This window comes from Dromaius novaehollandiae, chromosome 8 (genome assembly GCF_036370855.1).
Source record: "Dromaius novaehollandiae isolate bDroNov1 chromosome 8, bDroNov1.hap1, whole genome shotgun sequence".
In the NCBI taxonomy this organism is placed as follows: domain Eukaryota; kingdom Metazoa; phylum Chordata; class Aves; order Casuariiformes; family Dromaiidae; genus Dromaius; species Dromaius novaehollandiae.
Window position 1 is genome coordinate 17,807,800 of NC_088105.1, and position 22,065 is coordinate 17,829,864.

General features: G+C 39.5%; 1 protein-coding gene across 2 annotated transcripts in view; it reads left to right on the top strand.

Annotated features, from left to right (window-relative positions):
• Nucleotides 1-22,065, top strand: part of VAV3 (vav guanine nucleotide exchange factor 3) — a 172,880-nt gene that overhangs the window by 133,180 nt on the left and 17,635 nt on the right. For both annotated transcript variants that reach the window (XM_064515807.1, XM_064515808.1), the window contains exons 20-24: nucleotides 3,353-3,489; nucleotides 12,254-12,319; nucleotides 17,027-17,061; nucleotides 19,450-19,566; nucleotides 20,271-20,358. In XM_064515807.1, coding sequence (XP_064371877.1) covers nucleotides 3,353-3,489; nucleotides 12,254-12,319; nucleotides 17,027-17,061; nucleotides 19,450-19,566; nucleotides 20,271-20,358 — 443 coding nt within the window. The remainder of the gene's footprint in view (nucleotides 1-3,352; nucleotides 3,490-12,253; nucleotides 12,320-17,026; nucleotides 17,062-19,449; nucleotides 19,567-20,270; nucleotides 20,359-22,065) is intronic.

Consider the following 22,065-nt stretch of genomic DNA (forward strand, 5'->3'; position numbering starts at 1 on the left):
TTCTAAGCTGCTATTATCAAACCTGTAATTATATGATGAAAAGAAAATTAAGTGTTCTATACTGAACTCTCTGACCATTTGCCTCAATTCATTACGTTTTCTGTATCCCATTTATTTCTTCCACACTTAATGGTGATATAAGGGAAGCTGTGTGAGAAGAACTTTTATAGATGAAAGAAAAGCTGTTCCGGAGTAGCATATGCTTGTTTCTGATTAATTCAAAGACTTCCTGTAGTCTTTTGTTTCTGGAAATATTGAGTGTTTTTTCATGTTTAAAACCATGGTATAGGGGCAACTCCTTCCACTGATGCTTTCATATAATGGGTAAAATGCATTAGTTGCAGGTTCACTGCTGTGATCAATACAGGCAATCTTTGCGTGTCAGGTACTGCTGGCACTGAAGGGACTATATCCTCTGTGCCTCCGACCCTGGAGGGTGGGTTAACCCGCGGGAGGCTGGAGTCTCCCTGTGTCGGAACGTGGCAGCCCTTAGTCTTAATAGCGCTTGTAAAAATCCTTATTCTGACAATATGCCAGGTAATTAATTTCAGTCATCGTTGTTAACCTTTGTAGGATTTTTACAAATTTGAAGAATTGTTTTGTGTTGAAAATGTGCAAGGGTTAGCAAATTACAGTTGCGAGGAAAAATACTTCTTATTTCAGCATCAGTTTCAAGTAGCTTGAGAGAGAAGTATTTCTATTTGAAATTTTATTTTGAAAATCTACCATCAATTGCTGTACAAAGTACTTCTCAAACTAAGCTAAATCTAATCTACACTTAAGTATTAGCACCAGAAAATAACTTCTGTTGTTTATATATGCATCTTTGGCCAGTCGCCTTTAAGGTTAGCACATGGTATCATTAATAAAGTGGGTGAATGAAAGTAAAATAGTAATTGATGAAATCCCTGTGTTCTTTATCACTGCAGTGTATAGGAATCCTAGCATGTATCCCATTTATTCCAGATACTGGTTCGTATATGCCTGGCGACAGTGTGTATAGGTTGTGCTAAGCGGTGCGTGTGCACAGTAAAAACCACGCGTGTCCCAGGGTAGACGAGAGGCAACGCGTGGGTACGAGCAGGCTGTGAAGCCGCAGCAGAAGGCGGCTCGCTGGTCAGCGCGGCAGGGAGCAGCTGTGGTACGGCAGCAGGGTGATCGCCGCAGAGTCTGTAGGCACTAAGCCAGAGGAGTTTTAAGAAGGGATCTGAAGCAAGATAATGAACTCTAAAGAGTAAGACTCTGATTCAAAGCCTTCTTAAATGAATAGGATTATTTCCAGTGATGTCAAGAGGTGTTAGATCAAATCCTCTAACACTGTATCTACAAAGGGAATTTTATAATCAAAATCTCTATAGGATTTTAACTGTACAGAATTAAGCATATTGAATTATACACAAGTATTCTAGGCATGATATGTTTTAACATCAGTAATCCTGTTAGTTGACACAGCATGATTTTTTTTTTTTTTAATTTCTATTGGGCTGATTCTCAGAGCTGCCAATATTCATAATTGCCAGTGTAATAAACAACAATTGAAAGTCATTTTACACATGTAAATGATTATTTTGAAATAAACAAAAATTGAAAGTCATTTTACACATGTAAATGATTATTTTGATCATTTCAGAAATATACTTTCTTATTTTTAATAAAACAGGGTTTGCATTGAAAAGTGTTTGGGAATGCTTCTTAATTGTCTTCTAATGAGTTCATTGTAGAGATGGCACTTTAAGTATATTGTATCTGCACGCTAAGATGTGATAAACTATAAAATCCCGATGTAAGATTTCATAAAGCAAATAATTGCTCTTGTCCAATAGTTTGGACTTCCAAGTATGCCTGAAGATGAAGACAAATGCAGGCTTACAGCTCGTCACATATGCAGAGCTATCACTTGTATTGCAGCATGGGAGCTTTCCTGCATTAGGACAAAGCTCCAGCTTGGGCAGATAATTGTGTGAAGCATCGCTCCTACCCACCACTCGATAGACGTGATGTGTGCTGCTGCTGAGTCGGTATTGGAAAGCATGGCAGCCTTAATGAGCTGAGAAATACAGCAGGGTCTAGTATTTTGCCTAAGTGGAGTAATGGCTTTCTAATAATTAGGTGTCTATATTAAGTATGCTAGATAGCTTGAAGAAATAGTAAAAATTATTATGTTGTTTGGACTGAGTAACATACAGAGCTGGTGTTATTTTGTTTAATGTTTCATCAGCATTTTGGATTAGTATTTATTCTTAACTACTGAGAATAATTCTTGTTGCTGACTTCTTTCATGTTTCGTACAGCTTAGAGGAGGTGATGAATAGTTGTATTTCTTACTGCCTATATCGTAGCAGTAATCTTGCAGTAGAAACAGAGGGTTTGTTGTAGGTCTGCTGATCTGATGTAGGTCTGCTTTGTGCTGGAAGTAATTTGGTCATGTCTGCAACAACAAACCAGTTAAGTGTGGCAGCTGCCTTAATTTGGTGTTCTTTGACTATTATTTCTTTCCAATTCCCAGAAAAGCTTATTAAATAAAAACTATGCGATTAAAATTATAGAGTGGACATGCCCAATTAATAATAGCAAGCTTTATCATCCTGTGTGCAGTTAAAAACAAAAGGTGTTACATAAAGTGTGAAAGAAAGAGAGAGGGACAGTGGCTAGCAATATAAAGAGTGGAAAAAATGCTTTTCAAGAGCTTTTAAGTCTTTGCTATGTTTGTTAGGTAGTGGTGCTTCTTCACTTGATTTTAAGCATTTCTGTAATGATACAGCACACTGTTTTAGTGTAATAAACGAGTTGTCCATAATACTTCAAGTGCTTTTTTAAAAATACCATTATGTTTATCAGAGTACTGAGTTAAAGTACCTGTTTTCTCTCCTCCCCCTGCTGTATTTGAGAAGTATGGAGGAGACCTCCTCAACTCTAGTTATAAACAGTGATTTAGTTCTTTGTACAAGCAGTAAAAATAGTCTTTGAGGGAAGTGTTTTGTGTCTCAGGAGGTGGATTGCTCCCTTTAAAAAAAAATAAAATGGGGGAGAGGGGAGAGGCATAGTTCAGGTGTCTAGATGTAGCCAGTAGTGAGGTGGAAGGACCAGAGAGCAACCAGAGTTCGTGTCTTGAAAATGAAACATTAAACTGCATCCTGGCTTACTATGTATGTCCAAAAATATTGTCAAAAACTGAAAATGAGAGAAAATCTTATCAGAAGCCAAGAAGCATCATCGTCCTTATTTGCTTGGACATGTTCACGTTAGCAGTAGGCTTCTGGTTTATGCTGATCTAAACCTGAGGAGATTCTCAGTGTCACTAACTAAAAATATGTATGTTTTGTTGGATTTTTTTGTTTGTTTTTTTGGTTAGGTTTACCAAAAATGCAAGTCATTCGAAACTACGACGGAATACCCCAGCCCGCTCCGCAGGATGGCCCGCCGTTGCACATCCAGATTGGGGACACGATTGAACTCATCCGAGGAGATGCACATAGCTTGTTTTGGCAGGTACGGTACAGTTTAGCAAATGGCCGTATTACATTTGTCCCAGATATTAAATTCTTATTGATTTATTGCTGTTGTAACTTTTTTTCTATTGAACAACAGAAAACCTTTAATGTGTTCTACCCAAAATACATGACTAATACAACTACTTTCACTTCTCAAGTGCCAGCAGTGCCCATATCGTGTAAAGCCTCCATCTTGCAACCCTACTCAGAGTAAAATTTCTGGGGAATAAATCTGCAGGAACGTGGTGTTGGTAGCAATCCTGCTGTTGAAATTACAGGAGCGAAGAAAGAGTCCGGCACAGAAGCTGCGCAGGCCTGGGAATTTGCAGTCACTGCTTCTGCAGCATGGCAGAGCTGAAAGCTATGCGAGCAAACAAAGTATTTCAACTCAAATAAGAATAGTAAATTTTTAGGGGAGAGAAATAGCTCTGCAAAATGGAACTGTACCTAACCTTTTGGTGAGATCTCAGGTCGTCTAAGGCCTGTTTTTATGTACAGAGGAAAAGTGTAATCTCCTGATGGCAAAATTAGTTGTTTCCATAGAAATCCTCATGATTCAGATAACTGCTGTTACTGAAATTCCTTTTCTGCTGAAAGCTTTACATTTACTTTAAAGATAGGTGTAGGAAAATGTCTTGTTTTCCTTGATGATATTTTCTTAACTTTTCATTCTAGAATGCTGCCTACTACTGGTCATATTGGGTAGTGGAAAATAGAGCAAAATGGAAGAACATCTAGGGTATGAACAGAAGAAAAACTAGGATGTGTTGGTAGTTGTCTTCAGTTGTTATGTTTGTCTTTGAGATTTTCCTTTGAGGCTATAAGTTAATAATAATAACTTCATGAATACAATCATAAAAGCTCCTTCATCTGTAACATCACTGAGGTTTGTTTTCTTTTAGTTCTTTTTAATTTTTTTTTTAGTTTTAATTTACTGAATTCAGTGAGGATTGAAGCTTCTCAAAACTTTTCGGGATTGAATCAATGAATTCTGTTCCTATGGTACTGCGTGATTCTGATCATCATCTAATCTCGGGAAATCATAACCAATAGAATAGCTTTATCTTTTTTTAAGCAAACACCTATTAAAAAAAAACCCTGTAATCCAGCAGACCATGGATGTTTTACATCACTAAAAATACATTTTGCCAAATGTTGGTTGTCAGATTTTTGGCCTGCGTAGTTTTATACATAGGGCTTAGTTCTGCCAGTTCCTGAGCTTTGATCCAAAGAAGCATTTAAATTTAGGACAGGCTAGAAGTTAATTATCTGACTGACGTACTTAGCGCAAGCCAGAATTATTGGCACCTTGTGGGACTGAATCTGTTGCTGTGTTCACGTACACCTGTCAACTCAGTCGGCTGGAATATATCTTGGATGTTATTTGTACTTATGTGTAAGAATTTAGCTAGAATCGCATTGTGTAACTAGCAGACACCAGAAAGTGGGTGAGGCTCTTTCCCCTGAAGCGTTAGTATTAGATTTGAATCCTAATGGAAATTGTCATCTCCATTAGCATCGTTTAGGCAATTCTTTTCTCACAACCTGTCTTGTCACAGACCTCTCAATATGGGTTTTCACATGTCTTGTAATGACATCTGCATTTTAAAATGCATATTAAGAAATAACTGCAAAACACAGATTTTTATTAAAATCTGTAAGGTTTATTCAGGAGGGCTTTTAGAGTATTTTATAGCTGACCAGAAAGAGGAGAGTATTAGAATGGACTTTTAGACTGACCATCTTCTCAGTTTAGAAATTCAAATGCTTGTAACAGATAAGTGTAGCTGTGATTTAAAGATCGTTTTTTCCTTATTTGCAGTACATCCAAGAAACACCACAAATTATCAAGCAATGTGTACCTTAAAAAATAGCTTAGGTTTGATAAATGTATTTAGATAAACATTAAAATTCTACTAAGTTAATATTTGTGTGATTGGTTGCATAGAAATTATTGTGGTGAATTCTGTAGTTGGTTTAGGCTGTTTGCACATATAAATCCACTTGTTATGCAGTCTGCAAAGTGGAAGTATGAGTTTTGGTTTTGGGCACTTCCCCCCCTGCCCATGAAACAGCAAATACTGTTTGGAGAGGCAAACTGACTGGTCACGGAGAGTGAGGTGGCTGGAATATGCACTTCTGTATTCCCTGAGTGTCCCACCTGGCATCATCCCCAGCCTAAGCTCTCTTCCGAGAGCATGTGGAAAATAGGGGGCTTGGTGCTGCCACAAGTCAGCCTACTGTTTTCAGTAAATACCTGGCTACGTATAAAAAGGAGGATAGTCTTACGCTGATAGTTGTGCATCCCCCTTTGCGCAACTGCTTTTCTTTGCTCGGTCAGGGCGCAGGAGGCGGAGAGCCAGGCGGCTTGCCTCGGTGCTGCTTGTGCAACCTCGCTTACGGAATTAATTGAATGAGAAAGGGAGGAGGAAGAGGGAAAACTTGATGTTTTAAATGGAAATTTCAGACCATGATCCAGAGCACTACTAGTTGTTTCAGCTGCAATAGTGCACCTTTGAAGTAGTCTGATTTTTATTATAGATGGGAATGTTTTTTCTCCTCTGCTGAGTTTGGTCTGAGTAAATTGGTACTTTCTTAACCTGAGGGCAGGCTTTCAGGGTGCCACAATACATACCATAAGATATAATGTAATTCTAGTTTTACAGGTTTCCATTGCAATTACACACTGTCCTCCAGGCAATCATGTTTTTGAAGTACTCCAAAAGAATATAGATGGTTGTTGGACTGAGGTAGATTTTATTTTTTATATATATATATATACACATATACATATATATATACATATATATATATGTATTTATTTATATATATATGTATTCCCCTCCTTTCTGTAAACCAACTTCCATACAGATTAAACCCGTATTGAATAATTGCTCTGATAAGTGTCCTTGCTAATGCTTCAGTAGTTAGTGGTCCCACAGTAAACATCCAAAGGGTATTAAGTGTATTGTAAATATACTTAGGATATAAAATTGGAACTTGTGTCTGGGGAGAGAATTCATTTTTGCTATGTTTAAGTATAAAGACAGCCCACTGGGGCAGTGCGCAGTGCTGCTGTGGCAGATTGCCCCGTGAGAGAAAGTTAGAACGCATAGAGTGGCGCTAGCATGAGATCATTTTATCTTTTCCATACAAATATCGAGCATAATAATGCTCATTTGGGAAGAATTTTGCAAAAATCTGGGAATTAATGTACGATTCTCCCTAACAGAGGGAAGTCTGAATCTGATGTCTTTATTTAACTGCCTCAAGCAAAATCCACAATATTCATTTTAAGATGTTCCGTACAGTCAACTGATGTACCCCCAAAACATGGTAGTTGTTGGCTTTGATAAAATATTTCAGAAGCTCATTGTATAGTTGATGGAAAGAGCTAAGCTTCTTGATCCAGATCCAGGGTGTGCTTTGAGGTGAGTGGCTTGGAGCCGGCTCGTAGAGCTCTTCTGCAGAGACGTTTGTCCGAGTGCGCAGAAGGCAGACTGGCTTTGCAGGCGAGTAGCTGTCAGCTGGGAAAAGTGAGACCTGAAACATGGTTCCTATCTATACGTTTTAAAATGTTGCAATCGCTGAATTAAAAAATCCAAGGAAATGAGGATTGGGAGATAATGTAAGTGTGGGTCTTCAGGCTGAGGAGGGGATTAAGTAGGAGGGAAAGAGGAAGAGTTTAGGCACTTCCTTGCCCAAATGAAACTACGATAGTGAGTGAGGACCTTCATTTCCGCATCAGAAAACTTCAGTGCATATCAGAGCCCGAATTCGTGTCCTAAGAGGTTTAGACCACCTGCAAGATTAGGCAGATGCTGGATTGCTCTTATGAATGCGGGTCCCTAAGTGGTCCCTCAGCCCTCTCTGAGCACCCGAGCAGGTTGTGTGGATTTGCCTTTATTTACCATGTTTGCCTGCTCAGTAAATTTCCCGTAAAGGAGCAGCAGTTGGATGGATGTTGCTAAGGCTCCTGCAGAACTTCTCTACTTTGTCTTGAATTCAGCTGAAGGGCATTCGGTAGAGGGTAAGGTCTAGAATTAGGTCTAGAAACTGCTTTTGTCCTAGTTAGTTTGGTGTTTTTCCCAGTGGTTATATATTGCTGATGATGTTATTAAGGGGAGTGATTGTTAGTTACTTCCATTGAAAATATATAACAGTAGTTTTTCTGAATTTGTTATTAAAATTCTGTATGTTACTAGAATATATTGAGAAAGTTTCCTGATGTTTAAACCTATTTCATTCATGCTGTACAGTTCGAGTCGTCATTTTACTGTGCAGCTCTGCAGGATGTATCAGTTCATTAACAGGAGACTGGATCCTTTTAATACTTTCAGATACAGTAATGTGAAGACAGTATATTGGGCTAAGATTTTCTGTGTCTATTAAAATGCTCCCAGTCTTTTAGTCGATTTAAAAATCTCATCTTCAAGGGTTTCTTGGAAAAGTCTTCTCAGTATTAACAGAAGTCTGTATTTGTTAATGAATGAGTTTTTTGGTATGTTGCATGTGTATCATGTATTTGTAATCTGTCCTGCCTAGCTTTTCTCTCTTTGGCCTTGAGGGGACTTCAGTGCAGGCTGTGCAACCGTGTCTTGCATAAATATGTAGCAGCTCACATCCGTATTCTGGCTCGGCTCCCTTTCCACCTGCAGGTGTTATTCCAAGTTCTGCATTGAGGGTTATTCATGGATCCCTTAATAAACCTGGATCAGGCTGTCTTCGGCTTTCAAATGCTCTCCTGTGCCCCTTGCAGCAGCAGTCAGGACTTTTTCAGCAGAGAGGCTTGGGGTTTTTTTTCCTGTCATTTAAGTAACTTTCAGGATTTATACAGATGCATTCAGTATAGAGTATTCCTGCACTGTCCCTCAATATGAGGTAGAGGTGGGAGAGTCAAGGATGTAGATACAATAACTTAGGCGATATATTTTTGGCTATGTTAGTGCTCTGCACAGGTCTACTGAACTTAGTGGGAATAGCAGTAGCTAAATAGCTGGCAGCAGTCTGAAAATTCAGAGCAAAACTGCAAAATGGCTTCTGAACACCTCCAGCAGTAAAACAGATACAAGACTAATGAATCAGCCTCGAGTCTTGCTGAAGGTGTAATTGAAAGCAATGGACTGAAGGGCTTCACTGGCCTGTATATATGTGTATGTATCTGTGTGTGTGTATAAAATGTGTATACATGCATACACATATATACACACTGATATATATAATAGTATATAATAATACAGGGTAACAATAAAATATTTTTAAAGCAATTCTGTCCAGTCCCTTGCTGCTGCTTTTATAATGACCTGAAGTCATTATAGGGACATGTTTGAGGGAAATGAAATGCTTACTCATCAAATGATGAGCAATTAGCAAGCAGAAAATGTAAAGCAGAAAGAACTGATTAGTAGAAGCGAAGTGTGGTGGCATGATAATTTTGCTGTTAATCAAGATTAGTTGATGGATAGATTTTCAATTTTGAAACCATCATCTGACAGCAGGTCACCCAGTTTCGTGTACGAATGACACCGAGCCTCAATGAGTTTAGCAGCATTTGGAGGTGAGCAATTTCCTTCAGCAATGTATAATAAATAAAAACCTGCTCTGTTTAGGGGTTTGGGTTTATTAAAAAAGCAAAGATTAAATATCCCCACAGTTATCTAATGCAGGTAAGGTTTTTCTTTAGAAGGCCAAGCCTTTCTTTGAGTTGTCTCAGTGTTATATTCATGTTATTGCTCAAAATGCAACGACAGAGATTTGTGCTGGTCGCTGTACTTGGGGCATTGGGTCCTCACTGAAGGCAGTGATGTTTTGCATGACCTGCTCAAGAGAGAGTCTGTCCCTGCGACTTTTCTCTACTGCTGCCCTCACTTAGGTCTTGGCGTACTGTCTGTAAAGGTCACTCCTAGTCTCTCGTAGCCCAGCAAAGTGACACATCTGTGTCCCACAGCTGCACTGAGGAGCATCTTCTGACAAGCAGTGACATCTTAGGAGATGGTGGGATGCTTGCTTATGCAAATGTTCTTGATGATCTGAATTAGGGGACAGTGCTTCCTATGCCGTACCTCTCATGTAAGGCTGTCCGCTGACATAGTGTTGTGCTGCTTTTCATTGCAGTGAGTGTTTAGTGTCATCCAGGTGACTCTGCTGTACGTGCCATCGACTTGTTACCTACTGAATACTGAGAGTGAGAGTGCACCTACATAGTAAAATACAGCATATGGATTATGGGTTCCTCACTTTGGATGTGTCTGCACTGTAATGCCTGCGCTGTGGTAATGGTTTAATTGGCGTGGAGCACAGCTAATCTCGGGATCTTTGCTACTCTGGCGGGTTTTTCAGCGGTGATTGCTGGCGCTGCGTGCTGCTTACCCTGCCGGGCACAGGTACTGCTAACGCTGGCTTATGTCCTGGTGTCGCTGGGCCTGGTGCTTCTGCACGTGCTGTGCTCTGCTCAGCGCCTGCAATGCAGGCGGGATTTATTTTTTTTTTTTTTCTTCCCGGAGGCCATAGAATGGCTCAGTTTGGTATAATGCCATGCAGACCGACGCATCCGAATGTTCAAAAACTAAAAGTATCTCTGATTCTAGACTGGGGATGAGCACGTAACTTTTTGTAAAAGACAGGAAGAGCTACCCCTGTAAGTGTCCTTTCTAGACTGCTTTTCCGACCCCATGGAGGCTGCGCTTTGAAACATATTTGAAATGATGTTCCTCTTTGCACTGTCAGATGGTAACAAAAGGATCTGTCCCTGAGCTCATCAAGTTTTAATCCTTGGCTCCTCTCTAATTGTCACGGACATATGTTGCCTGATGTGTCATCTTGTTCAGCTTCTCTTACTTCATATAAATGTTTCTCATGAATAGGGATTGTGTGTGGGCACATACAAAGCTAATGATGTTTAATTGTGCTCCTTCAAATGCTCTTTCTCGTTAATGTATTTTATTCAGTGGTTGGTCACATTGCCTGGGCGATGACTTGCTGTTCAGATAGGATTCAGTGTTGTAAATAAGGGTCATTTAGACAGGAGACTGTCAGAGCTCTGCTTATAAATAAAGTCTGTAATTCAGAGGAATTCACGCCGGGGGACTAAGCAGAATAAATGGACACAGTGTGCAACCTATATTGAGGTAGACAGTGGGAAAGAAGGAGAAATGAGCTTTGCTAACACAGGTTCAGATGTACAACTATCACTTGTTTGCATGGATTTCTTTTTTCAGTTTAGCCTATTATACCTTAAACACTGCTTAAGTGCTTTTCTGTCTCCTCTCCTTCCTCTGCACTTTTCTATATATTTGAGAAAGATGGTGGTTTCTGGGGTTATCACCTGTGGATGAGAAGTTGTGTAATGGTCTCCCTAGGAAAATAATGCACTCATTCATTGTGCTGGGGCATCACACTTGAGGAGCTTTCTCAACTGCTCATGAATCCTCATTAATTCTTCTTGCTTTTATCTTTTATATTCAGCTCCACCCTGCTTGAAATTGCTGAATTCCATTTTGTGTGGTGATGTTAGGGTACAATTATGCACTTAGTGTTACAGGAATAAATGAATTAAAACAAGAAATGACATGTGTGTTCATGAAGCATTTTTTTCCTTTTAATTTTTTTATGTTGCAAGTAATGTAGTCAGAAATAAAAATACATGTCATTCTCAAGATTACAATGCTAGAAAAATACTCTTTCTTTCAGTCATTGTGAAGCGTGCTGTATTATATTTACAGTCAGTATATTAAGTTCAGTGGAAATTATAAGCACTTACCTGCTTTTGAAAACCTGATAAATGACAACATGCGGATGCCAAAATACCATTTTTGATGCCTTCATTTTAGAGGTCTGTGTTTGGAAATTTTAGGCCTGTGCTCTGCTCTGCTCTGCAAGATGTGGTCAGGGTGGCCACGGCTGGCCGTGCCCTAGCGCGAGGAAGGGTCTTGGCTGTGCTGGCGCGCCTGTCGCGGGCTGGGCGTTCACTAGCCGAACGTGGTGTGAGCTGCGAGCAAGGCAGGGCTCCTGGGTAGTGGGTGTGCGCTGGGTCCTGCGAGCAGCCCGGAGCAAGCGGGTGGTCCTGCGCCGGGGGCTGCCGCCGGGCTGCGGCAAAGGCTCGGCTTAGGCTGTGCCGAACGCGCCGCTGCAGCTGGTCGCCCAGCTGGCTGGGCCGTCTGCGGTACGTGGTTGTGAACGCAGCGCAGACAGAGAGCCAGTCTCCAGCGCTGTTGGTATTCGTGTGCCCACCCAATTTGCAGGGATTTGCATCGCCGTGCAGAGGCCCTCTGCCGCGGCACTTCGCACCGGCTGGGCTGGCAGGTCAGCAGCCCCGGGTTGCCGCGTGGGGTAGCAGGACTCTTGGCCGCTGTGACCGCTGTCCTGTGCGGTGGCCTTGTCGCTCTGGGGCCCGTAACGTTGCGGCACGGCGGCTCGCGCTAGAGCGATGGCAGCTCAGAGGAAGTGACTTGAGAGCAGATAATTAGAATTAACTCTGATGAGGACCTCGTCCAGTGGCGGTCATTGGCAGAACTGGGAATTACAACCCAAGCCCTGAGCCCGTCTTGCATCCTGTCTCCCAGACCTCTCAGGTGTATCAGCTATCATTATTACTTAATTATATAAATTAAAAAATTACTGTTGAATTACATTTTATTAGAATAATGCTTTATTTTAAGGACTCTTTTGATATACTTTTACAGTCCTAAACCCCTCTACACACAGTATTATCTACTATTTATCCCTATTATGTCTCAAAACCAGGAAATTCTGTTTTTCTCTAGGGCAGAAATCTAACGACAGGAGAGCTTGGCTTCTTCCCAAGTGATGCTGTAAAACCTAGCCCATGTGTAAGTACAATTGTTTAATTCTGTTTGTCATCTTACAGGAAAATTGCCTAGTTTATGCCAGGGTTTTATTCTTCTTATCTTATGGGAATCATATTGTTTCTAGTTCCTTTGTGTTTTCCTGGTAAGTTCAGTATTGCTTAAAATACAGCATTCTAATACTTTTGGTTATTGGATTGAAATTGTACCTGTCAAGAAAACATATTCAAGAGGCAGATTTAACTTTTGGGAATATTAATAAATGTAATTGTCTAAAGAGTTTCTAAAATATAGAAGAAACACATTTTATGTGAAAGTACACTTTCTTCCTTCCCCAACAGTAAGGTGAGAAAGCTGTGTTTCTAATCTATTCCTCAGTCACTTTGGGTTAGAGAGAGAGATTACACCATAAGTAGTGAGTTTAAAAATCTGAAAGAGTAAAACTAAAAGAAAATCTTAAATCCAGACTGGTCGATAAATGTCCTTGTCTCTCTAAATTCTTACCTGCCTTTATTTCATCCAGGGTTGTTCTCAATCAAGATTAATTCAGGATAACAATAAGAATAATTTATAGTATGTACTCATGAGTTTTGTATACAGATGTGATTGCATTAATTTAAATACTGCACACTCCTTCATTCTCTGCCCTCTGTAACACTGTGCATCAAATTATCATATCTTCCTTCATTGAGATTAATTGATGTAAACCCATAATAATACAGTGATGAATCACACTTAGTTTGCTTTAAGACCGCTTTAACTTGATTCACAACAGAGTTAGACTTATTAATAAAATTGCTTTCATTACCGCAATCAAGATGCCACAAAATGGATTGTAAGTAGGTGGAATCAGCTATTAATGGCTGCATTTTGATATGCCTTTAAGGCTTTTATTGTTCCTTAGTTTCTGAAACAAATATACATGTGATCCTAAAGTATAAATACATTAGTACATCTTGAGGTGTCTTTATTGAGCTACGTTTTCAGAATTTTGTTTGAAGAGGGATGGGTAGGATTTTTGTAGATACAGGGTATGCTAGACTGGGTGACGGAACAGATTCGTAACAAAGACGAAGGTGCTATGTGAACATAACTTTTTTCTCCCCTTGTTTAAAGTGTAAAAGTAGTGGATTTCCCTGTGCCATGGTGTCACTTGCTCGTGGTGCTGGACATTGGGCAGTGCTTGCTATGGACTGGCTTTAGGTCCTTGAAGCCACACGGTCAGTCATTCTGTAATATCGCTGACAGTAGCTTTAGGAACATGCTATAAATACAGTGACAGTCTTGATAAAGGCAAAAATAGTTTAGGAATCACCACCATACTTTAAACCAGAGGAGGCAGGTCATTCATACTTAGGACAAACTCTGCTGGGGTGCTGTGAAGATTGCTTTCTGCTCAATTTAGAAATACACTATTAAGAGGAGGATTGAAAATAACACGTTTTTACAGAATAAATAAATATTATTCATGAAATGTTAGCAACCAGTGTCATGGTCGGACCAGAAAGATAAATGGATGCTTTGCCACTGTTAACTTGGAAGGGTGAAATATAAACATCTTATTATGACAAATGATGCAGTTAAAGATACTGAAACATCAATCAGATTTTTAACATGCTATAACTTTTACTATTATTATTAAGTGTAACAGTCTTTACAACCAGCTGATATAAAAATGCCTAGAAACAGCATAAAATACATATATCAAAAGACTTTAGGAATGAATATTGAATGAAAAACTGCTGAGCTCCAGAATATCTATATTGCAGACTTTTCACAGCTGTACCTATGAACAATTTTTTCTTCTTTGCAATAAGTAGTATATGTCAGCAGACATTTTCTGCACCATATGAGTAATATCTGGTTCCTCCTAGCTTTCCTCCAGTTTTCTCATTTGTGTTGATGGCTTTGGATATATAGCACAGTGCAAGTCAAGAGCCTCTGGATAAATATTTGATTTCCCTCTCTTTCCTGACAAAGACCAATGCTCATAGTATATCTTACTGCATTCCACATTAATGGAAAGGACTAATCATCTGTGATTTAACTGCTCTGAGGCATGGGCTAAACCATCTTTGAATTTTCATCCCCTTTCCAAAGTAGGGCTACTTGACAAAGTAAGGATGTTTGTGTGGGGTGGTTCCGTTTGTTGGATTTTTTTTTTTTTTGCCCATTTTGTCCTGCTGCCGATAAAACACATACTGCTTTTAGTTAGTCATATAGGTGACGGTACAAAGCGTTCAGGTGCAGTTTTTCTGTAGATGAAGTGTATCATTAAAATATCGCGTGTCATATGAAGATTGGTTTTGTAGGTGCCCAGTCGGCTTTCAGATACCTTGCTGGGTCAGCTTCACTGAAACAGGTCTCGCGGGAGTATTCCCGCGTGTTCACCATCTGTTAAGCTTTTCCCCGAGTCTCGCCAACAGCAGCAGGGGCGCCTGAGTAACGCCCTCCGTAGCGGAAGGGGCACTCGGTGCCGCAGGGGTGGTGCCTCGATGGCTCTCCCGGGCCTCCTGCGTTTCGAAGCGGCGTGCGTGCCGGGCGCGCTGCGAACGCCGCTGTTTGAGAACCCTGGTCTGCGCACGCGCTTTGGGAGTAATGCATGTTTGCCTGTTCTTCCTTTTTCTCTCCCAAGAGTTAGGCTAACTTAATGGCTATTGTAACATCTGGATGGATTTACTATTGTGCAAGCCGAGTAGGTGACCCTGGTTTTATCACAGAGTCATTAAATGAGTTTCACACTAATGTATCCTTTGTAATTTATAGAAGACGTACTTTGTGGGCTATCTGGTATAATTCAGATTTTTTTCTTAAATGTCTTTGAGAGGCATTCAAGCAAGTGTTATGTGTCTAGTTTGAGTGACCATTATGTCAAAGGCAGAATTGAAAACTCTGCAAATTTTGGTTCATGAAAATGAAACTTATGGTGCTGGGCTGGAAGTCAGGTCTTAAGTAAATTTAAAGCTAGCCCAAACCCTATCCTATCACAAAAACAGAGCAATTTTGTTTACTTCTGTGTAGAAAGAATAATTAGGAGAGATGCTAACTTAATCCCTAATCCTAGGAGCAACATTTTTGAAAACTCTTCCCAGAGAAAAATGTTCAGAATGTATTTAAGTAATATTTAAAATGTAAAATACTTAGCCAGTATTTTAAGTGAAGTATTCTGAATTAGTGTTTTATGTAACTCTAGTATTGAGGTTTCTTAGCATGGAGTTGAGAGCCCTAACATTTAGTAATTTTGCATTCCAGTCAATTTGTGCCCTTTTGAGGAGATTGCAGGATTATATGTTATCAGCATGATTGGTTGTAAATATCAACAGTCCTCTGTGTGTTCCTTCAACCCAACTGTCCACTGTCATCTAGGATATAATATCCTGGCTTAAAAATAGCTTTGTCACTTCCTTTTCCCCTTTTCTCCACTCAAAGGCTGCCTCTTACTGCCTCAGCAGTACTGTTAGAGTATATCATAGCAATTTTGACATGTTATGCTAAAATCTTTCATTCTATTTGACTGCTGCTACTTTAACTGCAGAATACAGAATATGTGCTAAATATGTAGTGTTCCCCCCCATCAGTGCTGTTCATTTCAAGATGAGGTCTAGAGATCTGATAGAGCTTAGCTGATACCTGAGGTCAGCCACGTTTATCTATGCATTATTTAGCATATAAGTCAATGGGAGTTGTGATTCATTTAAATTTGAATCAGTTAATAAGTTTATTATAATAAGTTTGTAGGCATGTATGACAATATCTTCCTGAATTGGTCTGTGTTTGGACATCTCTGTTGAAGACGTTTCATATATTATCAATACAAATTTGAAGAATGTTGCTATCATCATTTCCCTATTAGATTCCAAAAAATAATAAGATCTTCTTTGGTTTTACTGGAGGAAGAAAAAATTGTTGCCATCTGCTGATCTAAGAATATATGACCTTAGGTTATAAGTCTGCAAGATGTATGCTAAGCTTCCACTAGTACCAATTTTTCAGGGCCTTGCAAGTTTCTCACAAAGTCGTATTAGAAGAGTAGGGTAATACTGAAGTATCTCAGGCACCAGTGTGAGATGGTCCAGATAAAATGCTGATTTTAATAAGGATTACTGTACTGTGTGTGCGCATGAATTAATGTTATTTTATGCATATGCTTGTGTATACATATAATGCCCATTTTGCAAACTGATTTTAGTTTCCTTCATTTTTTTAAATTGAAATTGAGCTTCAAATTCATGCTTATTAACAAATAGTGCACAACTAACACAAATTAAGTACAAAGGTATGAATGAAGTCATACAATACAATGTATGGGTTAGCCATAACTCTCTTGGGAGATCATACAGCATATTTTCTAGTAGACTGTCTTTTCAAGGCCATAAAATCCCAGAAGTGATTTTTTTTTTTTTGTTACACATTTTGATGATACTTTTAAACAATATGTACCATTAGGCTGTTTTATGGTTGAAATAAGTGTAGGCACTGTCAAAATAAACATCACACTTCCATTAAATAAAAAAACCTTGGTCCAAATTTTGTAGCATTTGTCTGTTATGGCAGCAAAAAGATAAAATATTCTGTATGTTTTTCAGAGTGGTATGGAAAATTTGCACTTTATTAATTCATTCAGGAGAAAATAGACTTCCAGACTAGTTAGCTTGTTTGTCTGATTTCTTTTTCCTCATTTTTTTCCTCAAAATCTTGATCATCATTCTGTTGTATCTTTTCATGTCACAGGTGCCTAAGCCAGTAGACTACTCTTCCCAGCTCTGGTGAGTCTTTGCGTAGTCTTAAAATAATCTCTCTGAAAGAAGCAATCATAGAAAGACAACTGTGTTTGTTGCAATCTAACTTATATTGGTTTAACCTTTCTAGGCTTCTGAAGAAGCCATTGTGTAATGGTTTGGGAAAACAACACTGTGCATTGCCTAAAAGCGTTTCTGATGTAATAATGTGCTTAATGTTTTTGACATTTTGTTTACAAGTCTATAGTTACGCAGTCTTAATCCCAGAGGTCTCAAATGGAATAATAAGAGATCAGTATAATGTGAAGCATACAAGTAGATCTTACATGTTAAGCGACTAAGCAAAAGGAATAACATAAAATATATTTTGTCTTATGGATAATTCCACTTTTTTTTTTTTTTTTTTTTTTTTAAAAAGACTGTAGTGGAATAAAAGGGCAATGTGTCAAATCTACAGCCACCGTCAGTCTGGGACTCAGGTGGAGTGTGAACGGGCTCGAGGATTTCAGTTCACCTCCAGGAGGTGCAGGTGGTGATTCTGAGAGAGCAGAAGCACCTCATTCCTCTTCTATCACTGGTTTTATGCTTCTTCATTTAGACATTAGTCCTGACTTCCTCTAGTTTACGGAAAGTGAATTCAGAATCATATCTAAATAAACATTGATTTTTCATAACCAGCCATATAAAATGTTACATATGTAAAGTTGGTATTTGTTAATTCAGTTCTAACATTTGGTCTGTAATTTTGTTAGTAGAGAGCGTATCACTGGGATCAGTCTTTATTTTCTAACGTTTTGTAATACTTAACCAAAAAATGACTTTAGGCTGAAACTTGCTGTAAAAGTTGCAGAATCACAGAATGGTTAAGGTTGAAAGGGACCTCTGGAGATGGCATGTTGCCCAGGACTCTGTCCCGACGACTTTTGAATATCTCCAAGGATGGAGACTCCACAGACTCTCTAGGCAACCCGTTCCAGTGCTCAGTCACCCTCACAGTAAACAAGTTTTTCCTCATGTTCAGACAGACCTTCCTGTGTTTCAATTTGTGCCCATTGCCTCTCGTCCTGTCGCTGGGCACCACTGAAAAGAGTCTGGCCCCATCCTCTTGACACCCTCCCTTCAGATACTTATACACATTGATAAAATCCCCCCTCAGTCTTCTCTGCTCCAGGCCGAACAGTCCCAGCTCTCTCAGCCTTTCCTCACGTGAGAGATGCTCCAGTCCCTTCATTGTCTTAATAGCCCTTTGCTGGACTTGCCCTGGTAGCTCCATGTCTCTCTTGTGTTGGGGAGCCCAGCACTGGACACAGCATTCCAGATGTGGCCTCGCCAGGGCTCAGTTGTGTTTTGTGATAAACTTCCAAAATCATTCTCCCTGATGTGATTAGTCCTATAAAAATCAAAAAATTCTTTTTATTTAAAGATTTTTTTCTAATTGAGAGTGATGTGATCAGTGTGAAATTTTGGACAGTAGTGGCCTCTGATGTTGATTGCAGTTAGACTACTTTCTAAAAAGGTAAAATAAGGAATTATTTCCTTTTAAGCTAAGTCACTTCTACTCTCCTTAATTAACATTTTAGCCTCTAGTCTTGCATATAGCTGTCTGCAGGCAGCCTGTCGTGGAGTCCCACCCAAATCAGCAAGACACAGCAAGGGCACAAATCCGCTTGTGCAGTGAGGCTGCAGAATCAGTGACTTGTCTTAGCTTTCAACTTTAGCATCAGTTCTTTCAAATTTGGGCATATTAGGCTGAAATAAATTTTCAGGCTCATGGAAGTTTAGTCTATCAATTACATTTTAGTCTTTAGGGGCTATGGATAATTATGAAATGTTTGTTTAAATAGCAAAACTAAATTAATGTGTCAGTTAACATATTTGGCCTAGTATACTACCAGATGCTGATTCTCCACTTTGCTAATGCAAATCCCCCCAGAAGGCGGGAGGTTCACACATCCTGGACCAGTCTATGCAGTGGTAAGATAGGGCCTGCATTTTCAGTTTTGATATAAAAAGCCACGAGGAAGTCATGGTTTCGTTGTTTCACTTGCAACACATGATCCCGGCCAACTTTTAACATGTAGTCTCAGAATAGGCCCTGATTCAGAAAAATCATTCGTATTTATGAGCTGTTGAAATCAGTGGTCATTGAGCTAATGCTCAGGCACAAGTGCTTCACTTAACATGGAACAAACACATACATGAGAACTTTTCTTTTTTTTCTTCTCCCCACCCCTAAATTTCTTCATGCTTTATTTTTTTATTGAAAAATCTGGAAATGGTGCTCAATTGCAACTGATGTATTTTTAGATCGCTGTCTCATGCAGAATACTGGGACTGTGCATTGCATATTTGATAAACCTATCTGCATAGCTTTGAAAAAATCATAGCCAGTTTTTATTGTTCTCTGTGTTACAGGTTTGCAGGAGCAATGGAAAGATTGCAAGCAGAGAGTGAACTTATTAACAGAGTAAATAGCACTTACCTGGTGCGGCACAGGACCAAAGAGTCAGGAGAATATGCAATTAGCATTAAGTAAGTGGGATACAAACTTTTACAGAAAGTTCTTCTGTTTTCATTTGTACCTAGATAATGCAATATTTGTAATCAATAAGGAAAGTCAAAAAATTCTGTTTCAGCTTACACAATCGTGCATAGCCTCTCAGATAGTCAATATAGGAAAACTGAAGTTGCTGGCAAAATAGATCAGACAGGATTTATATTAGGAAATAGCAATAGTTCTATAACATCAGCGTAGCAAACAGGTCTACAAAAGTGATAGACTAGTATATTGGGTAATAGTAAGTGTTTGGAACATAATTTGTTCAGCTTTTTTGAAGTGAATAGGAATCTTTCATTGACTTTAGTGGGAGTTTGAGGCCCTTTGCATCTCAGATATTTCAATAAAATGTGTGTTCGCAAATGCTATGGGCACAAATTCTTTTGAGGGTCTTATGTTCACGTTTATTATCAATGTGAATATAAAAGCAAGCAATATATGAGAATTTCCAGTTAGAACAAGCAGTTAGTCATGACTTTTTTCTGAATACAGATTACCTCTTTAGCTGGACTTTAATAAATACATTTGGTTAATTAGATGTCAACTTTGTTTTGGCATGGATATACATTTTGTCTTAAGAATTTATTCGTGTAGTGTTATTGGGGTCTGCCCTCAGGTAATTATTGATTGCCTCTGATTAAAAGCACATTTATATTCATAAGTTATTCATTGCCCACAGGTACAATAATGAAGTGAAACACATCAAGATTTTAACAAGAGATGGCTATTTTCACATTGCAGAAAATAGAAAATTTAAAAATTTAATGGTAAGCATTGATTAGACTTTTTACAATGTGCAACTTTTACCTAACTGTTGCAGGTGAAGTGTGTGGTGCTTTGGTTTGTAGCATTACAAACAGAAGTTGTATGACTGAGAGATTTGAATCCTGTCCATACTTGCAAATAGGATTTTTTTTTTATATATTTATGGTGTTTGCTCTAAGTGATTGTGGAACATGCTTAAAATTACATATTTATATTTAAGGTGAGAGTGTGTCCCTTGCAGTGGTGTGGAAGAGAGGAGGCATTTGTCTGAATCCCACACGTCAGCCCACTGTGCAGTTCTGCTGAATCTTGAAAGCAGAGTTTGCTGCCTTCATAGATGTTTCTCTTTATGGCAGTGGTCCCCAAAAGTGCTAGGTGAAGGTCCTTCCCTTCCGCACGCCCAGCACATGCACGTGGGCACAGAGGAGCAGAACGGTGCGCACTGATGTGTGGGTCTGGAGGGAGGAAGTTGTAAGGTGGAGCTGCGCCGCAGAGCCCAGAAGCACTGGGGAGAGCTGGTCTACCTGGTCTCGGTGCACCGGGGGAGAGCAAAGACGTGTGTCCGGAGAATGGGGCTGTGTCTAAACTGCTGATACCTCAGAAAACCTTATTGGACTAACAGTCATTTGGAGTCAATATCAAATAGTCTAAATAAAAGCAACTGTGAGACTTTTAACTTATACTCTGGGTCAGCATACCACTCACTCCCTGACAGTGTCATGACAAGCACATGGGCTATCCCATTAACTTTTGCTCCAGCCGTAGGCATAGCTCATCCCCAGGGATAAGAGGATGGTGTTATAACAGCCCAGTTTAGTGAGGTTTCAGTTTTATATCGGAATCATGCTGTACAGGGAAGAAACTCCTTTTTTGAACTTTTATTTGAAAGAATTTCTTGATAGTTCATTTTGCTCAGGCTAGACTCATAAATACAAGGTGTCTGAATAAATTACCTCAGTGCATTTGTAAAATTTTACTGCTTAAGCATTTTCTGATGCATAGTTAAAGGAAGCTCGTTCAATATATTATATTTAGCTCGATCAATTGGATTACACTTATACTGCAGCCTTTCTGCATGCATTTTCAATTACTCGAAAACGATAAATAAAATTGAAGGACAACACAAACCAAGAATAGGGAGAGAAGCTTTAAGACTGGGATGCCTTAGAAATGATTTTAATTTAACCTCTGACACTCTGTACAGCAAGAGCATCCTGTGAGTGGTAAAGAATCGAGCAGAAATCTCTGCTTTGTGCGACCCCTGATTCAATGAAGTGCTCATTAGAATGGGAAGAACATAAATTTCCTGAATGGAGAACACACCAAGCTGTTTTCACGCTCTAACGTGTCTTCCGTTGGCACTTAAAATCCAGGGAGGTGTGTAGTGGTAGGGCCGTGGGCCCTGAGATCTCAGCATTGGCTGCAGCAGAAATCACCACATCCCTCAAATGCATGAGGGAGGTGGCAGCTCGGTCTGCTGACGCTGCAGGTAATTCGCTGGACGCTGGTGAGAACGCGCGAGTGCTCGCAGGGTCTTGACAAGGCAGGTGAGCGGCGGTGGCTGTGTGCTGCCAGGTGTCTTCTTACAACAGTGAAGCAGTTTTATGCACGGATGGAGATTTCAAAACAGCTGAAGGATCAGACCTGTAGGTACAGGACACACACAAAAAGGAAACAGAAGGAATGTCTGTTATAGCCGAGAGTTGAGA